This window comes from Euwallacea fornicatus, chromosome 3 (assembly GCF_040115645.1).
Source record: "Euwallacea fornicatus isolate EFF26 chromosome 3, ASM4011564v1, whole genome shotgun sequence".
In the NCBI taxonomy this organism is placed as follows: Eukaryota; Metazoa; Arthropoda; class Insecta; order Coleoptera; family Curculionidae; genus Euwallacea; species Euwallacea fornicatus.
Window position 1 is genome coordinate 4032496 of NC_089543.1, and position 15148 is coordinate 4047643.

At 36.8% G+C, this 15148-nt stretch overlaps 4 protein-coding genes across 7 annotated transcripts in view; 2 read left to right on the forward strand and 2 right to left on the reverse strand.

The window, feature by feature from the left end:
* ken (ken and barbie) overlaps nucleotides 1–2309 on the forward strand; it is a 29264-nt gene extending 26955 nt beyond the window's left edge. For all 4 annotated transcript variants that reach the window (XM_066301918.1, XM_066301917.1, XM_066301920.1 and 1 more), the window contains one exon: nucleotides 19–2309. In XM_066301918.1, coding sequence (XP_066158015.1) covers nucleotides 19–1044 — 1026 coding nt within the window. In that variant the 3' untranslated portion in view covers nucleotides 1045–2309. The remainder of the gene's footprint in view (nucleotides 1–18) is intronic.
* A 1541-nt stretch (nucleotides 2310–3850) lies between these two features.
* On the reverse strand, nucleotides 3851–8130 carry Spn27A (Serpin 27A). Its single transcript, XM_066301913.1, has 8 exons — nucleotides 7837–8130; nucleotides 6155–6303; nucleotides 5926–6102; nucleotides 5623–5839; nucleotides 5353–5567; nucleotides 5119–5304; nucleotides 4154–4307; nucleotides 3851–4104 (listed from the first exon to the last, which is right to left on the reverse strand). Exons 1-8 carry the CDS (start codon nucleotides 7892–7894, stop codon nucleotides 3929–3931), a joined length of 1332 nt encoding a protein of 443 aa, XP_066158010.1. The 5' UTR covers nucleotides 7895–8130; the 3' UTR covers nucleotides 3851–3928.
* A 137-nt stretch (nucleotides 8131–8267) lies between these two features.
* LOC136350345 (apolipoprotein D-like) lies at nucleotides 8268–9570 on the reverse strand. Its single transcript, XM_066301914.1, has 3 exons — nucleotides 9305–9570; nucleotides 9068–9252; nucleotides 8268–9012 (listed from the first exon to the last, which is right to left on the reverse strand). Exons 1-3 carry the CDS (start codon nucleotides 9568–9570, stop codon nucleotides 8477–8479), a joined length of 987 nt encoding a protein of 328 aa, XP_066158011.1. The 3' UTR covers nucleotides 8268–8476.
* Nucleotides 9571–12347: 2777 nt separating this feature from the next.
* dnt (tyrosine-protein kinase Dnt) lies at nucleotides 12348–15051 on the forward strand. Its single transcript, XM_066301915.1, has 6 exons — nucleotides 12348–12646; nucleotides 13069–13196; nucleotides 13255–13820; nucleotides 13875–14303; nucleotides 14362–14658; nucleotides 14725–15051. Exons 1-6 carry the CDS (start codon nucleotides 12523–12525, stop codon nucleotides 14834–14836), a joined length of 1656 nt encoding a protein of 551 aa, XP_066158012.1. The 5' UTR covers nucleotides 12348–12522; the 3' UTR covers nucleotides 14837–15051.
* The last annotated feature ends 97 nt before the right edge of the window (nucleotides 15052–15148 follow it).

Genomic DNA, 15148 nt, shown 5'->3' on the forward strand with positions numbered 1-15148 from the left:
ATAAGTTGTATTTTTCAGAGGTCGGAACAGAATAACTCTGACTCGTTGAAAATAGGTCAAACATCGGTGAAGATAGCTCCGAAGGTGCATGAGCTCTCCCAGTTCCACCACCACCGTATGAAACGAAAAACCACATATATAGAGCCGATCGATTTGAAGCATCAGGAGGAGTACTCCCAAATCAAGCCGCCCATAGCCGACCCCAAGTTGATTTCCTTAGTGCAGAGTCCGGATAACTACGTGGTAACCCCACACAGAAAAAGACGTCCAGGCTTCCACAACTCACCTGCGCAAAACCCACCCTTCGTCCCCTTCTCTCCGTCATACATAGAAGATGCAGGCCATCACACTCCCCATAGGTACAAGAACCTTCCTCCGATTTTAGCGGCGCATCATCCGCTTTCACTGTCCGCTCCCCCGTTTCTAGTTGATCGGGGACACACTCCTACACCTGGAACTCATCCAGACACTTCTTCCGCCCCTGAAAATGTAGTGGTGAAATATAGACCTCCAAGTGCCGACCAGGGACTGGTGTCGGAAGCGTACCAATCGTTCGAGCACACTTGGGGCGCTTGGAGTTTGTGTCAAACCCAAGTGAACCCTCCCCCTAGCAACGACGAACCTCGCGAGCCTCCTCCCGGGTACTCCTCGAACCCCGGAGGAGAAGACTCTGCGGAGACCTCCCAGCAGGCCACTGGGAGCAAACAGGCACTGCCTGCCGTCCAAGTGCGCGAATATAGGTGTGAATATTGCGGAAAACAGTTCGGTATGTCTTGGAACTTGAAGACTCATTTACGTGTTCATACGGGAGAGAAACCGTTCGCTTGTAGACTTTGTGTGGCGATGTTCAAGCAAAAAGCTCATTTGCTAAAACACTTGTGTTCTGTGCATAGGAACGTCATATCTTCCAACGACGGCAACTCGGGACGATTTAATTGCTGTTTTTGTCCTTTGTCGTTCGAGTCTTTGCCCGAACTTATTAGACACTTATCTGGACCTCACAATAATTTGCTTTTAAGTAAAAACATGCACGAGCTTAAGTAGGTTTCACATTCCATTTTAAAGACGATGGGAGTCGTAAAACTTCAAATGGAACGACTTACATCCTAACTTGTGATATATTGGTGAGCTGATCGTATGTGGGTGTGGTCGAATGCCTCAGGGACCAAATCGTGCCTTGCATTAGAGCATCCAGAATTTTTCTGAAAAATAACACATTTTAATTGGAATTTTGTGGTCTAGAAGGCTCAGCTGGTGCCTTTAGTGTGTAATCCCTTCTAGGACTCAAAGTTGTCGGCATTGTCCAGAAAACCCCGTTGCCCAGTTTCTTGTTGATAGCTAATATTTTCTTTTTTTGATTAGAAGTAATTCCAACCGATGTGTTCAATTTGACTTTACGTACCTAAACTGCGCGTGGTGTGTATGACAAGTGATTTGGAATTTTTCGGCTGGTCCGATTTTCAGGAAGAGCTTTATGTGCTTTACCAGAGTTTACCTTAATTTTCAATCGAGTGTTATATACATCACAAGTAGGCGATTTATTATACAGTAACTAAAATTGCTTCTACGAGAAATTTTTTTCCGGAAGCCCGCAGAACTAACACGAAGTCTCGAGAATGCAAGTGAAATTCAAAGCTTTTTTAGTTGTTGTATGTAAAATTTTTGTATATAACAAGTTTATAGTTTTTACTACAAAACTGGAATGTACGAGCGTATATTTTTTTAATATACACACCAAAGAAGTAAATTGTAAGAGTTACAATAAAACTATCTACTTAATTAACTTATACACCTTTTTCTTCCTTTCGAGTTCTCGTCTTTACTACTGAAAGTGAATAAACCTTCGAAGCAATTAAATTTAGATTTTAGACTATTACACTGCAAAATGCACGATGTTTTTCTTTAACGATTAGGTTAAACTCGAATTAATAAACTCGTCGATAATTTAGGGATTTTGTGACAAAATTTGTTATTTGGTCGTAGCTTCACAGCCCAATATTAAAACAACCAAAAACCGTTTAATTTTTCTTTTTGATCATTACCCCTCTCCTCGCTACTCTACTTGATCCCTTGGATAGTTAACCCAGTAAAAAACTCCAGGTCCTAGAAGAGGGCTGCATCAGAACTCGTTTAAAATCTAACAGAACCTTCCTCAAGTTGAGCGTGCAAGTTTTGAGAAATTGTATCTTTTGAGACGTAAGGCATTTGCCTGCAAATGTGGTACAAACGTGGTAATTTAGTATTCTTTCTAGTTTTGTAAATAAGTTAGGTTGTAAATAGTGTAATTATAAGAGAATAAAATTATAGAACTCCTGGTAATTTTATTTAAACCTCCAGAGAAAAAATCCCGGGTAGTTGACCATGGTCAAATAGCTACTTTATCCAAAGATAGACCTTGTTCAATGGTGCCGGTGCTCGATATATTTCAGTCCATCTTTTGCTATACAGATTATCCCTGAACTGCCTAGCCAAACTGCAGGAAGTGATTCTACACATTAAATGCTACCCAGAAAATTTTGGAAAACTCGACCTCGAATAAAACTTAATTTTTTTATTTTTGGGGACTTCTCGTATTCTGTAATCTTAATGCCTCCGTTTCTTCCTTCGTATTACCGCTACAAAAATTTTCAATAGGACCGTTGAAAAGCCACTCGAATTTCCTATCCTAAAGAACCATTAAGTTCATCTTACTCGCACTTTGCTGACATTTCAGAACGTAAAGCTTTTTTATTTGTTTCTTTTTGTCAAATGTTTGGCTGCCCATTGCCCCAAAAGCTTCCCCATCTTACAGCATTCCATATTTCATGAAAAACATCTGCAACCGAGTGCCTTTCTACCATGCTACGATTTCTTGAATTTACATTTCTTCTAAAATAGTGAGGGAGGTGTCAGCTATTGAAAACCACTTTCACAAGGAAAAAACTGTATTTACAAAAAATTTGGAATACGATAAAAACACTCGTGTTCAAAAATACTGTAGGCACAGTTAAAGAACTTGAACAAAGAATACGTGCAGGATATGTCCAAATAGGTGAGAGGGGAGGAGAGATCTGTCGTGCCATCCAGACTCTCCCTCAGAGGTGTAGGTGGTATTTATGCTAACAAGGAAGGTATTTTGAACAATATTTATATCTTATAGTGTTTTGTTTAAAATGTTTTCCAATTTTTGCAAACACAGTTTTTATTTTCAGCGGTTTTCAATAACTGACTCTTCCGTCACTCTTTTAAAAGTGAGGTAAACTCACGAAATGACACCATCTTAGAAAAGTATTTGATTATAGATGTTTTTATGAAGTGTGAACCCATATAAGATAGTGAAAGTTTTGGACCAATGGACAGTTTAAAATTTAACAAAAAAATAAAGTAAACTTTCTGAAAAGTCAGCAAAGTGCAAAAAAAATGAACTTAAAACGGTTGATTAAAATAGAAAATATAAGTGGTTTTACAACGGTACCATTGGAATTTTTGTAGCAGCTATGCAAAGGAACATGCCGGGCGTTTAGATTACAAAATACAGAATCATCAAAAATTAAAAAATGAAATTTCCTCAAAATGAGTTTTGCAAAATTTTCTACCTTACATTTTTGGGGACATCTGATATATAGAATCTCCTCCTGACGTTTGACTAAATAGCTCAAAGACATCCTGCATAGTCGACCATATAGTTGGTACCAAAATTATTTCTAAGCCAAAAACGCGCTAGTGGATACATTGTTGCGAAAAGCGCAAATTTGCGCCATTCGTAAAAATATTTTACTTCCTTTTCCAGACCTTTAATGGTCCCTTGAATGCCACTATTCCAGATATTTAAACCCTCCTTGATTAAATACAAGTGACTACACTACACATGTTCAGTATAAAAACAAACTTTATTATGTCTTTTATGCGTATAAAAACCGTTCGTAAAAGTGTACTCAATATTCGCATTTTATCCAACAGGACCATCACTGTGAGCCCATATTTCCAGTTCTTTATTCAGTGGATTTTGCACGGTCCCGATGAACAGAATTGTCCCACTGGTGTCATCTTGAATGAAAAACAAAAATGGATGGGTGGCATTGAACATCGCATTTGGAACTCCTATTTTATTGCCAATAACCACGGCTAAAATAAAAAATTACTAAAAGGCTTATGCGTAAATGATGCTTCTAACCAGTGGCTGCAAAAGCTACAGTGCCCTCTTCGTCTACATCAATACTTGTAGTCTGTAGAACGTCTGACACTACCAATTCTCTTAAGATCGAGCTGTTGCCCTGAGCAACACCAGTTAGGCTTGCAGTATTTTGGAAAATCTTCTGAATCCCTAACTAAAAAGATATACAATGTGTTTCACAACTTATCGAACGAACTTCAACCGCATATACATCGTTACATAATAAGTCAATTTGTCAAAGGAAATCTAATGAAAGTCATACATGTAACGAGGTAAACAATAATAAAAGTCTGTTTATTGCATTAGACTCATTATTCCATTTGACTGTATTAGAGTTAATGCTTCACATATAAATTGACAAAAAAGTGCAAAAATTGTGTCCTCCTTCCTTATCCTTCTTGTAGATGTGCCCTTAGCGAGTCGAACACGTATGTGGGTATGTATGATGGAACAATTCCACATTTTCGTTTAGATGTCCGAAATTTAAGTCAAGTACACGGCATACGTTGGATCTGCCGGGGTGGACAAGTAGCTTGGCCTCTGCGGTCTCCGGATCTAAATCCCTTAGATTTTTTTGTAGGGATATTTAAAAAACCGAATATACCGTGTTTAAGTTCAGACTAATGACGAATTGCGAGACCGGATTACAACGGCCGCCGACAATTTGCGTTTTCGAAAGCAGCAGGCAGGAGGAACATTCGAACTAGTCCGCCATAATTCGATTCGACGGGCCCAATCTTGCGTTCAACCCAATGTAAACAATTTTGAACAATGTTTATCGCACAGAATAGAAAAACAATTATCATCGTTGATTTCGTCACCTGTAAGATTTTTATTACAATTTTTTTGAGACAAATGGATTTCTTATATAACAGTGCATACGTGGTTGAAGCATGCCCGATAAGTTGTGAAACACCCAGTATAATTGATGCACTTTTAATTCGCCCATATGGATTAGTACCAACCTTTTTGAAAAGTTGAACATAGCTGGTTTTGAGTTTAAACGAAAACTTAGGAATTGAAACCAGCACTAGCGTCTTATCTAGGAAGTGCAACTGCTGGTGGAGAGTCACCAAATCGATTTTTTCCACAAGATTTTTAAGACCCGCTTTGGCTAGCGGCAATACTAAGATCATTGAGAATTTGCTGCCCTAAAATAGTTTTTGTTACAGGGTTTACCCTCAAATAACTAAACTCACTTGATAAGGTAATCGCAGCATTTTAGCTTCCAGGGTCTGAGATTCGAAGTAGTAAAACGAGTTTACGGTCACCATGTAAGGGAGGTAAATCATGGTATCTGATGGCATGGGATAGAAACGTCCAATGGAAGTCTGACTTTTAGGAAACGGGTATGTCCACGTACCCTTGAAGTAAATTATATTGGCAAGGAGCATTATCATGTCTTTCATTTCGGCTGGAATTTTGTCTTTCACAATTATTTTACCAAATTGAGATAATGATAAACTTACAAGGATCGGTTAATTTCGTCACAGACCCTTTAGACGATTTTTCAGCCCAAATATTAATGTCAGAGCTGGTTCTTTCGGGGTCTGAGAAATTAGCTGACACAACTGCAGTTCTATAGTGGTCAGTTAGTTTCCTAGCATATACGTCCTTGATCCTAAGACCAACATCCAGAAAAATCCGAGTGTTCATTAAGAAATAATTTGAGCTTGGATAGTTTTCCTGCAAAGCGTAAATCAACAATTAAATCACCATTATATATTTGGATGGAATGGAGGAATAAAGGAACAACTTACTTACTTACTTACATGCAGAGAGTCAACCATCTTTTTAAATCGTTCGCGAACAATCTCTTTGGACCCAAAGTCCAACACATCTTCAAATTCCTGCTGCGTTGATCCACTAGAAGCCTCATACAAAATTGCTAATATCAGCTTCAAGCTAACAGGCGAGAATAGAATATTGGAAGAATTTTGGGAGAGCACCTTAAGATTTCACTTCGTTGGACAAATGCTTCTAGATGAAATTAAAATGTACCTTCAAAATTTTCCAGTCAAAAACATCCGACCACACCAAGGATGGATAATATGGGTCATCAACAAATACTTCATCGGTTGGTGGGAGATTGGTTGGTAATGTAGATTGGAAATTGAATGCTTGGGGTCGTACAGTGGCAAATAGGGACCCTAGAAGATAAACTAATTGGCTCAGAGAGGGTAGTATGGTGTGCTGAGATGGTGAATTTTTATCGCAAGTTCATCAGAACAGGATATTAATAGTTCATACTTGTTCACATAGTTCATACTCGTAACTAACTGCAATTAATACTAAAAGAAATGTGGAGCGAGCAAAATTCTGAGTCAAATAAGAATATATGGGTAGTTATTTGAAACAAAAGTTCACTTAAAGTTTTCTTGGTTAGTAGATTTTGGGCGACACTGTAGCGACAAAACTGATTGCAGCATTTGAATTTCAGTGAGTATTTTAAATGACCAGTTTTGCTTGTGTTTTTTGAAGTTTTTTGAACGTTTCTCAATTGCAGCAAAGTTGAAGAATGCAGAAAATATAACCACACAACCCGTGCATTAGAAAAATTTTGACTTTTTTTGAGCCAATGAAATTTGATTTCAGGCTAGAACCAACCATTTTATATCTAAGTAAAATATTTTCAAAATGGGCGCACTTTCGGTTGTATCGGAAGTAGTTACCAACTTCGTTATTTAAAAAAAAAACCCTAATTTTTTGAATCATTTTCCTATTTCTAATTAAATTTGAAGCCTGGCTTATGTAAAGTGTCCGAGGTCTAAAATTTGTCATTTCCGCGTTATACTGGCAAATTTGAAATTTTTGACAGTTGTAAGATCCTAACTAAATCGGTATTGTGCGTTTACCGCTGCGAATTTTAGAATCGGAGCTCAAAGAGGACCTAATAAACTACACTTTGACGCATTTCAATTTGATAAAAATGGTCTACAACTGTCGAAACATGTCTTCGAAGTTGGATCATTTCCAATCTCAGTAACTTGCTCATTTCAATTGGGACACTCTGTACCTTAAAACGTTTTCGAGAATAAAAGTAAATTCTGTATCAAATATTATCAAGGTTCCCCGGACGGACTCTGGACAGGCCCTCTTTGAGACCCAGAAGGTCGTTTTCAAAATTCTCGGCGGTCAACGCACTGCAGCAGAGGCCATCAAAATTTTCAAGTTTTCCGGTATAACTCGGAAATGGCAAATTTTAGACATCAGACACCTTACATAAACTGGCCTTGAAATTTAAAGAGAAATCTAAAAAGGTAAAAAAATAGGGGTATTTTATTTAAAATAACGGAATTAGTTACTATTTACGGCGTAACCGCAAATGCCACCATTTTGAAAATATTTTATTGAATTCAAAATAATCGATTCTAGCCTGAATTCAAAGTTCATAGTGAGAAGTGAAAAATATCTTATTAAACAGGTTCCGTAGTTAACTCTGCAGATGAACACATTTCCTTGAAAATAATTTGCTGATCTATTACGAAGCGAATGCAGCACATGGTTCCGCTGCTCGTTTGCGTCAAGTAAAATCTTCTATAAAAAAGGTAATCATTTGTTACTACATATTCCTTTCGCATGAAAACATATATTTAAAATCCAATTTGATGAAGAGTGTGAGATGAGACGTGCACAAGCACAGCAGAGTGGCAATTCGAATGCAGGATTCAATAGGAACTCACCTAAAACCAAACACCAGAGCAACATTCTGTAAACAACTCGCACTGAAACTAAAATCATTTGCAGTACTAACGACTTAGGAGATATGTAAAATCCAGTTACTCAGGATCCGGTTTAAATTGAGATAAAGCTCGGCCTGAACCGTCCACAACATCAATTAATACAGCTAATTTCTACCTTATCATGCAATTGCCGAACACGTTCTGTATCAGTTTAAAACTTTTTATTCGATTTTGATGGTTTTTGTTAGTCATGCGCAAATGAGTACCAAGAATATCTCCATCGGATTTTCCCACCAATAGTTATCAAGAAGTGTCGACGCACTGGTACTTACTAATTGTTAGAAAATACATTTTTTCAGCATTTACGCTAACATGTAAAGTCGTGTGTTATTTGCAACGCTGCAATGACGATAATAAATAAGAAATTAATCTTGAGTAGCCATAGGACACCATCTTTAATCTACATACTAAACACATGCATTTTCTATGAGAAAAATCGAATATGTGCCTAATTAACATGAACAACTACACAAAAACACGTAACTGTACTTAGGCTAAAAAATAATAAATAATCTCTTCTTTTCAATACTGATGTAAAACAAACTTCTAAAACTCTAAGAACCGCTTTAAGATTAACTTCTCAACTACTGTTAGATTTCTCCACTGGTTGATCCCCATCAGCTGCGGATCCTTTGGGATCTTTAGAAGAACCCAATTTTTCAACTGTCAATTCTGCACCTGACCCTAATTTTACTGCTATTTTTTCGTTCTCTTTGGAAACTGCCAAAGCTCCATCTTCCAGCCGTTGCGAAGCCTGTTCTACCACCACAGCAGGCAAAGACTTCAATTCGTTACTATCTCCATCTTGAGCAATCAGAGGGGCAACCACCTTTTCTTTAGCCTTGCCATTTTTATTTAACAAAACCTCAGCCACTGGTCGAGCATTAAGGATACCTCGCTCCCTGCTATCAGTTCCTTCAATGGTTTGATCGACGTTCGTAGAAGTAGAAGCAATTCCTAAAGCTGCATTTAAGTCTGCAGCTGCAATAGTGCATCCCTCCTGGTCGGTTTTAACGAAGAAACTGCGGTTTATCTTGTACCTGTCCAAAACGCCATAAGCTTTTTGGAGAGTGGGAGAATCTGGGATACGTTCTCTTGTCATCAACCAGGCATTTTCTGGCAAAAGAAAGTTACTTGAGAGATTGAAGTTAGTTAAAGTTGTAGAACTTACGAGTGTTTAATGGACCCAAACCACTGCAGCTCCAAATCACTGCGTAAGTGTCATAATCAGTATCTAAAATTGTTAGGGCAGACGTTGTGGAAATGGGAGTTGTATCATATTTCACCATGAGCTTGCCCTCAGTTTTCTTGCCTGTTAAATCCATGTTACCCCCAATCACTCGTTTTACACCAGTACTACAACAATGTTAAATTTGAACAACTAACAATCAAAAATGGTAATGCTTACAATCTATTAGTAACTTCATTGGACACGTAAATTTTCCCGTTGGGGCCCACCGCGTAATCAGTCACCACACATCTAGAGGCGATTTCGTTAAATTGGAAGTATCTTTCAGCTTCGTACCACTTGCCAAGGAATCGGTTCATGTCAAAATGTGCCATAGGCAGATAGTCAGGACAGAACCCGAAACTGGGAATCTGAGCCTTGCACAGACAAATTGCACAAAATAATATAAACACCCGGTACATGGTTCGAGAGATTTTATGGCCCATTTCTTCTCGACTTCGTTTATATAGTCAAGTACCGGTACTTTTTGATGATTAATTTTATCATACTACGAGGGGGAACTGAAAAATGAAGTAACATGGCGGCACCAAAGAAATCTTAAAAATGGTTGTTATGGACTTTCGTACCTGCGCAAAGGCCATACTTTCAGGGAGTTTTGAGTCAGTATGATGTCTTAGACGGGTCAGTAATTAAAATATTCTCTTTATGTTTGAAGGTATTTTTAAGAAACCCTCGTAAATGTCTTGAAGAAAATGAAATTACAAGAAATAGACATAAACTAGGCGTATTCCCAAGAGTAGGCAAGATCACTATGTGGTGTCAACGGTTCTTGATGATTTGGTTTGGGATGGAAGAGGCAATGCCCTATGCTGGCCTGATGAACTTGTAACGCAAACCTTCCAAAGCAGACTATCCGTTCGGATTCCGCCTCAGTTTAATAATGCTCATACTAAATGATGTATCTGACACATTTTTATGAGCTGTTTATATCCATCAACGCATCATATTCAATCAAATTTCTTAGTTTTAAGTATTGACCTTTATCAAAATAGATGGGCGGATACATTTTTCTCATCTTTACAAACGTGAATGCTAATGACTATAACTTATTATTTCTATCGTAGTAAATCCAGTTTTATGGTTAAAAAAGCTTTAAAACAAAAATTACTTCCAAAAGAATTGGGCAAAAGATCGTTTTTTAAGTATTACACTAAGTTAAAAGTTCATGTTGTCCATTACAGGGCACACGTTCGCTCAACAACGTAATACATTAACAGTTATCTGTGATACCTCTTTTGGTATTATTATGACCTGCGTTTTCAAATAAGTTTAGTATTCATACTTTCATAAAAATATAAAGCCCCCATATGAATATTATTTATCGACAAATTATCACCTATTTCTATCCAATGGGACCAAGCCGGACTTATTTTACATATCGTAGCGGGTATTTGTATGTTTTCGGTTCATCCTAGTGAAAACTAAGTTCGTTTTTAGGTTAAATTTAGTGAACTTTCATATGTACAGCGTATTGCAAAAAAGTTGTGCCAAACTTGCAGAAGTTATATTGCGGTGAAAAATTTTATATAGAAACCTAGTCATAAATCAGCCGTTTTAAATCCAGAGTAATTTTTCTCTCAAAAACACAATATTAACTCGTTGACACCAAATCACTTTGGATTTTGAACTATTGGATATTTAATTAATTTTATTAAAAATAACACAAAAAATTATAATAAAGATTCAAAATGACGACACCCACCTGGTTACAAAAATGTGTTTTTTGAATCATTAAATCGCGCCTCCGTTTTAAGATATGCGGATTTTGTTGCATGAACACATAGGCTATCATCATTCTTCCCAACAGTTGTTGGTGCGTGAAACTCCTGTAACCACTCAAAATGATGTAACCCTAGACAACAAAATCCAACGGACTTAAACCGGGATTTCGTGCTATAAAGGCATCCATAGCGTTACACCCTGCGTCGCCATAAATTACCTCCACGTGGAGTTTCTATGTAAAAATTGTTCACCACAATGCCTTCTATAACTTTCTTAGGTTTGTCACAACCTGTTTGGATCACCCTGTATATTACTAGCTCAACCGATGTGACTCGCAACTTTATATCATCTACAAAATTATCTGTCCGTCCCTCCGTAAGTGCATCACATTATGCTTATTATTCGGCCTCATTTGTCCACAGAATGTTTACAAAAACTACGAAATTCCTTTATAGAGACTTTTAATCTTCGGTTCTTATAAATGGTCAACGATCGGCTACATTCTCTTACAATTTAAACATAAAATAGATTTATCATAAGATCTTTTTTTAAAATATCGATTTCGATGGAAGTTATAGTAATATTTAATCATGATAAATTGACGGAAGTTGCTCTTCAATTACAGTTTAACATGTCTTAATTTGTAGGGTAAGGACTTGTGAACAAACAAATATCCCTCAAAATATTTACAAATATATATTGGAGATTTAGTAGTTTATAAGTTATTAGTATTATGCTATTAGAATTATTAATAAGATATTGAATGACAAATGCTATCTAGGGATAACGCACTGTCGGATAAGTTACGACTTTCGCCGCTACTAAATGGCCAAGTGGCGGGGAATTCCCTTTCGGACTGGAATACCTCACCAGAACTGAAAAAGAAAGGAAAGAGAAGAAAATGGCCAGTTGTTATACAGAAGGATGGAGGTGTAGTCGAATATTAGAAAATTAATTGGTTTCTCTTTCTATATTTTGTTAATAAATTTACATTTATTAATTATGAAAAATCTTCCCAAAATTCCCCCGATGTTACGTGAAAAATAGCCTTACCCAAACTGTTGATTTCCTCAGTTGCCCGAATTACTGAAGTACCTAAATAGAAAACAAAATTCAATCAGATTAAACAAAAATATGTAGACACTTTTCTTTTAAAGTAAATTCGGTACACCCCCACGCATTGCGTCCAGGTCCAAGTTTTGAAAATTGCCGCAAAAATTCAAATCATTTAGACAAATTAGCTGTGCTCCATTGGCGCCATAGTTACATTTACCGAATCAATATTTTCTCTTTTTCTGATCTTACACTATATAAAAGAATATCACTAGTAACTGGAGTTGAACTTCACATTGATGAAATGAAAGATTTTTAACGAAGAAAGCCAGTTTATCATCTTGCTTTCTCCTACTTACTACAAGTATTAAACAAAGACAACTACTGAACTGCTCTAAATATATTAAGAAAAAATATATATTATGAAGTGTCAAGAACATCAAAAATGCGGGCGTTGTTATTTGTTTATTGTTGTTTGCTGAAATTGTTTATTTTCATTCAACATCAACACCAGGACGTTACAAAACACACAAATTTACCGTTATAATGCGAGTGCCTCTACGGCCTCATGTATTGAGGAGTTTTAGATCTTCTATAGAAAAATGAAATACAAAATGAGGGGCCTATATTTCCTCCTAACCCTAGTAAATTTAATATGTTACTTGAAAGAATGCAGTGCCTCTGTAAATTTATATTTAAGCTCTCAGGAAGTACAAAGACTTTTAGGTAAGTTGCTCTACCATCCACAATATATTAAGTAAGAAAAAATGTGTCAAATGAACCCTAAGTAAGACTCATACCTACTCATATAGGTTGATCAGGGACCCCATGTTATTGAAAAATTTCTTGGGGGTATTATATGTAATATAGAAATTGACAGGATTATTAATATAAGCCATGTCGATATAGTGTTACTAGGAAATCTAGTCAACTATATGAGAGGTATGAAATAGTAACCAAGCAACAACTTAAAAAAGCATATTAGCTAGAAATCTGAAATGAACGTAATTGTCCTAAAAAATAGTTCTTTGGCAAATGATTTAATAAAACCCCTAGTTATTGTATGGTTATTCGTAATCATATGAGTAGTAGTAGCCTTAATATCACAAATGACAGGACTGATTTACACACATTTCAAACCCTTTTAGGTTTACCAGCAGAAATGTATTATATAAGAGATGATCTGATTAGTACTTATGCTTTAAACTTTACTTTATTGGTTCCTCCATCAGTCAATGATTTATATTTTACATGGGAGAACACTGGCGGTCAACAGGTAGGCTGTGAATGAATACTGACACAACTTCCCCAATAATTTTGCTATTACATTTTAGATCCCATATTCAATCAAAGTAAAAACATCCAATATTGGAGCAATCCCCAAAACTCACCTCAATATCTCCTCATCTGGTTACATCCCCTCTGCAACTCAAACTTTCATTGTCAGCTTCCCATGTTCAGGTCTTGTAGATGCTGATGTGCATATTGCCATAATTCTTAACATCACATTCCCTAATGATAATACCCAGTCTCTAACGTTTTCTCGCAGAAAAACTTGTCTCAATGAAGATGTAGAGAGTTATGTCACACTCAACACTTTACCTCAGTTTGCAAATTCATCAAGCATTTTTTACATAGCAATGTGTTGTGCAGTGTTGCTTATAAGCTTATTAGGAATATTAGTAACTGTAAGTTACATTAAAGATAAGAAAAGCAGGTCCACAGAAAGTGGGGGGAGCGGTCCTACTACTACCACCACTACGACCTTTTTGGCTGCCCTTCCAAGAAACAGTGTCAATGCATCATCTTATGGTAGTTTTAGAAGAATGCCTAGTTATTCTTTGTTAGATGATAGGTCTAAGGATCTGCAAGAACGAATTACTGAGTTGACTATACAGAGGTTACTTCATTGATTTCAAACACAAAAGCAGATCAAATAATTGCTTAATTTTAGGTGTAGAGTTCGTTTAAACAACATAATATTAGAAGGAACATTTGGAAGAGTCTACCAAGGCTCATATACCAATGAGGAAGGAATGGAAGAGACTGTAATAATAAAGACTGTAGCAGACCATGCCAGCCAAGTGCAAATATCCCTACTTCTTCAAGAGGGCATGGCCATGTATTCCCTTACCCACAAAAATATTTTAAGCATATTAAGGGTGTCTATTGAAGACCACACCACCCCGTTTTTACTATTCCCCTTTAATAATAATAAAAATTTGAAAATATTTTTGCAAAAATGTAAGGTTTCTTCTGAAGGAGTTCACCACACTCTAACGACGCAGGAAGTAGTTCATATGGCCCTACAGATTATCAAAGGAATGCAATATTTGCACAAAAAGCATTTGCTACATAAAGACTTGGCTGCCCGCAATTGTGTGTAAGTAATTCTAGTTACGTTAGCGGAAGGTACTACGTACAACTTCCTATATTATCAGAGTTGATGATAAATTGAACGTGCAAGTGGCAGATAACGCCCTATCCAGAGATCTTTTCCCTTCGGACTATCATTGCCTAGGGGACAACGAAAACAGGCCTGTCAAATGGTTAGCGTTGGAAAGTCTGCTTCACAAAACCTTCACACCGGCGTCAGACGTTTGGTCTTTCGGAGTTTTGCTGTGGGAGCTCACCACCTTGGCTCAACAGCCTTATATTGAAATAGACCCTTTCGAAATGGCTGCTTATTTGAAGGATGGGTATAGGTTGGCGCAGCCTATTAATTGTCCCGATGAATTGTAAGTAGATTAAAAAAAAAAAAACAGTGCAATGTAATAGAAGTTTTTCGTTTCTATAAATTTCAGGTTTGCAGTAATGGCTTATTGTTGGGCGATGAGTTCAGAAGAAAGGCCGACCTTTACGCAGCTTCACGTGTGTTTGCAAGAATTTTACGCGCAGTTAACTAAATATGTTTGACGAAAGCATTTTTTTGGATTTTTTAATGTAAGTGCCAACTTGACAGAATATATTGCCAAATATAGCCTCTAAGATATACCTACATATCTGTGTTCGAAAACATGCTTGTGGTATGTACGTGTTAAAAGCCTGTCTGAGTGTATTTTTTGTTTATATAAGATATGTACTTTTTATATTTATTTATTTGTGATTAAAATATATATTCTTGCGACAGATACCCTGTTCTTTATTTATAGACCTATGTTATTTGCTGAACATTATCCGAACGTTGTAGCTGCACCGCAAATCTCGCAATTTCCTAAAATTATTTTA

Excerpts from the sequence above, each read along its gene's own strand:
- dnt (XM_066301915.1), top strand. The coding sequence starts at position 12,523 with ATGAAATACAAAATGAGGGGCCTATATTTCCTCCTAACCCTAGTAAAT. Across the intron at positions 13,821-13,874 it reads ACTGAGTTGACTATACAGAG|GTGTAGAGTTCGTTTAAACA; the intron begins GTTACTTCATTG and ends GCTTAATTTTAG. Across the intron at positions 14,304-14,361 it reads TTGGCTGCCCGCAATTGTGT|AGTTGATGATAAATTGAACG; the intron begins GTAAGTAATTCT and ends CTATATTATCAG.
- Spn27A (XM_066301913.1), bottom strand. The coding sequence starts at position 7,894 with ATGATTTTAGTTTCAGTGCGAGTTGTTTACAGAATGTTGCTCTGGTGT. Across the intron at positions 6,304-7,836 it reads GCTCTGGTGTTTGGTTTTAG|GGTCCCTATTTGCCACTGTA; the intron begins GTGAGTTCCTAT and ends TTTATCTTCTAG. Across the intron at positions 6,103-6,154 it reads TTGACTGGAAAATTTTGAAG|GTGCTCTCCCAAAATTCTTC; the intron begins GTACATTTTAAT and ends TGAAATCTTAAG.
- LOC136350345 (XM_066301914.1), bottom strand. The coding sequence starts at position 9,570 with ATGGGCCATAAAATCTCTCGAACCATGTACCGGGTGTTTATATTATTT. Across the intron at positions 9,253-9,304 it reads AATGAAGTTACTAATAGATT|TACTGGTGTAAAACGAGTGA; the intron begins GTAAGCATTACC and ends ACATTGTTGTAG. Across the intron at positions 9,013-9,067 it reads TTTGGGTCCATTAAACACTC|AAAATGCCTGGTTGATGACA; the intron begins GTAAGTTCTACA and ends TTCTTTTGCCAG.